This window comes from Tachypleus tridentatus, chromosome 3, assembly GCF_004210375.1.
Source record: "Tachypleus tridentatus isolate NWPU-2018 chromosome 3, ASM421037v1, whole genome shotgun sequence".
Lineage (NCBI taxonomy): Eukaryota > Metazoa > Arthropoda > Merostomata > Xiphosura > Limulidae > Tachypleus > Tachypleus tridentatus.
This window is the reverse complement of record NC_134827.1, coordinates 29,021,160-29,025,177: the sequence shown is the minus strand read 5'-3', so window position 1 is coordinate 29,025,177 and position 4,018 is coordinate 29,021,160. Positions and strand designations below refer to the sequence as shown.

Genomic DNA, 4,018 nt, shown 5'->3' with positions numbered 1-4,018 from the left:
TAACGAAAAACATGATGGGAGACTATATTTGGGGGCTGATACGTAAAGTGATTTATGTTACAGTCGCAAATCTAAAACTACTCACTTCTAAACAGTTTGTATAACTCTTAGTATAAATACATATAAATCTTGATTCATATGTTGTTTTATTCAGACCTAATGAAATACAAATGTGCAAATTTGCCCATTTTTACACAGAAAATAGGTTAGTTTCTAAATTTTATTATCCAGGTCACAAAAGCAAAGTTTGAAGGGAATAATAATGGCCATTTTCTGTTGTTTTACAACATAAGTATTAAGAAATAACACATAATATTCAGGAACAATATTTGTGTTACATGGTATCATTAACCACATACCTTTTAGATAGTGGTTGACCTAATTTAATTTTCAGGTAAAAATGTAAATTATACTTAATGTGAATTTTTTATACTTTATAATTGGTTTTAACCACATTTTGGTAGTACAAGATACATTGGGGATGAATGGTAAAAAACAAACAGGGATGTAATCTGAATTATTTTCTGTGTAAATTTGGGGCACATTTTCAAAGGAAGGTACTTTATAAATGTGCAGAGAGTAAAATTTTGAACAAAGAAATGAAATTTTAGGCTGTCAATCTCGTTTTTGAAATAACTGATATTGGAACTTATGATTTTATTTGTACAGTTAACCTTATAATATGTGTAACCTTTATAAAATTAATTACAGTTAGCCAAAATTTTTTGTATCCTTCCTGATGATGCCAGATAAACCTGGTGAAATGTTATGAACAAAACACAAGTTTTCCTGTGTAAAACCAGTAAAAAATATGTGAATTTTAAACAACATAGATCTTACTAGTATTTAATTCAGTAAATGCATGCTTTAGTTGAAGCACAGAAGCTGTGTTGATACCTTTTACATTGAAAGTGTGTAGTTCTGTACATAAACAAGCTTAATTAAGTGTATAAATATTCCAAGAACATTTTCTTTATATTTTTTATTGCTGTTTAAAATTCTAGCCAATGATCAAGGTTACAACAACAACAACAACACAGCCAGATCATAAAAATCACATCCCTGACACCTTAAAACCAACAAAATCTGATCCTGCAATAAGAAAAACAAATAATGCTCCCCCTGGACCTAGGGGTAAGGAAAGTCCAGATGAAAGCTGGGAAGATAATAATATCCACATCTTGGGGCACATGCAGGAGGAAACTAGTTCTTCATTCTTTGCACAACCTGGAATATTAGCTTGTAAGTCTTGTATTATTTCTCCTATTAGTAGCAGAATTTAAATATGAATATGAAGAATCCATTTTATGAGTGATAATGTTTGGAGATGGTTTTGCCTGCATTAGAGAAAACAATGTCACACTTGAATTATTATTATTTTTTGTTACCCATTCAAACCACTGGAAATTTGTTTCTAGTACTAAAACGTGGAAGAAGTAATTAGAAAGAAACCTTAGATGATTGTTAAGACTTAGTATTTACATTTTCTCAACATTTATAAATGACTATTAGGATGTGAACACCTTTAAAAGCTGACAAAACATGGCCATAATTAATTATGCAATTATGCCTGTCACAAGACGTTAGAATTAGACCTAATTTAAACACTGAATGCTATATTAAGTTCGTTAGGGGCGTTCAAGAATTACAAAAGTGTATAATAGTAGTTCTACAACCATACCACTTCCATCATATCCACAGCTAACAATGCATTCTGCTCAACCTAGAGCTCTTCAGGCCAGCTACAATACAACAAACACAGAAGTGACTGGAAAACTAATTTTTTATGCTGTGTATTATAATTATTATTTTATGCTATGATATGGTTTTTGTAAACTTTCTTTGTGAACCTGAAGGCGACCTTCTCAGGTGAAACATTGTTCTGTACTTTATTTTAATTAAAGTTTTAATATCCATATCAGCCATCTTTAGAATACATTTTTACTTCCAGTGGGTTTCTTAGCATCCTGAATTTTTGTGCTGTTAATTACACCAACAGTTATTGGATTGTGAATGCTTTTACACACTTGGCAAAGTGTAATTATAATTAATTACGCCTGTCATAAAATATTACCATTAGGCCTTATTATAATCATGCTTTGCCAGTTTGTGAAAGGCATTCACAACTTACAATTTCTTGTTGTAATAAATGATCTATATAAATAGTGTTTCAATTATTACTATATTTCTGAATCCCAGCTGGCTTGGAGAGGTTTGAATTGAGCAATTTGTATCGTGTACAGTACAATGTGTGATATACAGTTTTGTTAGAGTACTATTATTACCTTTTCAAAATCCCTAAGGGACTAGATATAGAATCATATTAGGCCTAATGGTTGAATCTTATGACAGGCATAATTATTTACGAAATATTCCTTAATGGAATGTTTTAAGTGAATTTAATTAGTAACTAAATCATATAGATTAATTACAGAATACATTTAATAGAACTTTTACACATTACAAAATTGTTTTTATGATACAGGATCCCATATAATACTACCTAAAGGTTTAGGTGTAGCTGTTGGCAAGAGTCATTTCATCAAATTGTATCATAACAAAAAAATCAAATTGGCTCTAAATTTGATATTTACACTGGTTTTTTTAAAGATAGATTTAAACACATTTTACCTACCAAAGATTAGTAACAAAATCTTGCAGTGTAAAATAAACAGTTACTAAGTAATTTTATCTTTGAGTAAATATAATTATTAAATAATTATTTAAATTATTAAAAAAAATAAGTTAATAATTATAAGGAATCAAATAAGCAGAAATGTTAAAATATTTTCTAATAGTAATAAACATAGTTAAACATAACTTTTTAAATTAATATTTATTTTGTTAAATCAATCACATCTTTAGTATTAACTTAATTTACTTAGAATCAAATTGATTTTGATCCATAAAACTTTGTTTTCAGTAAATATTTTATAGCTTTATTACTATTACTGAGAAATGTAATTTTTTAATGAATGTTGTAAAGATAATAGAATGTGTAAACATGTAAAGTATAATAATTAGATGACATTCTGATTTTACATTTTTTGTAAGGCAAGTATTATGAAGCATTTATTTGAAATCTTTAGCTGAAGAACTTTTTCAGATGAATGTGTTTTTCAATCTTGCATTAAATAATACCTTAAGATTATAATATCGCTAAAATAGATCTTTCAACTTTGTTCTAGCTGTAATTGGAGGTGCGGTCATAGCACTAATGTGTACCATTCTCATGGTTATGTTCATTGTCTACCGGATGAAAAAAAAAGATGAAGGAAGTTACGTTGTAGGTGATAGTAAGGGGTCAAAAGATAACGCGTACGAGAAAGGGAAAAACAAGGAAATATTCGCATAGAAATCATGAAGCTTTTTTTTCTTTTAATTCTTAAACACCAGGGTGTGTTGCTGATCTGTATGTACATTTGGTTGCTATGAAAAGATCATTGTCACAATGAAATTAATCATTTGATTATCTTTAGGATCATTCATTGATGTTAATTACTACTTAATGTATTTACACTTTCATGTCTTCAAAAGGGTGTCCTAGTTTAAAATAAATATTAAGTGTTCAATTTTTTTATTTATAGGAATTTTAAAGTTTTTTTTGTGCTAGAGATAATTTATTTTGAGATTTTGCATATTTTTTAAAAGTGGTGTAGAATTTTGTTACAGAACGTAATACATATTTTGTAGGTATATGTGCAAAAAAATAATCAAATAGGTTGATGTTATTTTCCATTGGCATAATTTTTCAAAAGAGTGTCAGTCGTTTTGCATAAGTGAACTTTCATTAATAATAAATGAATGTAACTCTCATTAGTAAAATAAAACAAAAAGTTTGTGTATTTAGTTTTGAATATTAAGTTAGATAATGTAGTTAGAATCTTCCTGTTTGAAAGTAACAGTATCATTTTAAGCACTTTTCAATCATCATTAATGATGGTTATAAATCCCAATAACGTTTTGTCTTGGTAAAATAAATTTTCATATTTAAAAAATGTTATCTATATTGTAACAA

The 4,018-nt window shown here is 28.1% G+C and overlaps 1 protein-coding gene across 1 annotated transcript; it reads left to right on the top strand.

The window, feature by feature from the left end:
- Window positions 1-1,000: 1,000 nt before the first annotated feature.
- Sdc (Syndecan) lies at window positions 1,001-3,514 on the top strand. Its single transcript, XM_076492279.1, has 2 exons — window positions 1,001-1,242; window positions 3,189-3,514. The coding sequence occupies exons 1-2, from the start codon at window positions 1,008-1,010 to the stop codon at window positions 3,353-3,355; spliced, it is 402 nt and encodes a 133-aa protein (XP_076348394.1). The 5' UTR covers window positions 1,001-1,007; the 3' UTR covers window positions 3,356-3,514.
- The last annotated feature ends 504 nt before the right edge of the window (window positions 3,515-4,018 follow it).

Coding starts and splice junctions, on each gene's coding strand:
- Sdc (XM_076492279.1), top strand. CDS start 1,008: ATGATCAAGGTTACAACAACAACAACAACACAGCCAGATCATAAAAAT. Junction 1,243..3,188: donor ACAACCTGGAATATTAGCTT/GTAAGTCTTGTA, acceptor ACTTTGTTCTAG/CTGTAATTGGAGGTGCGGTC.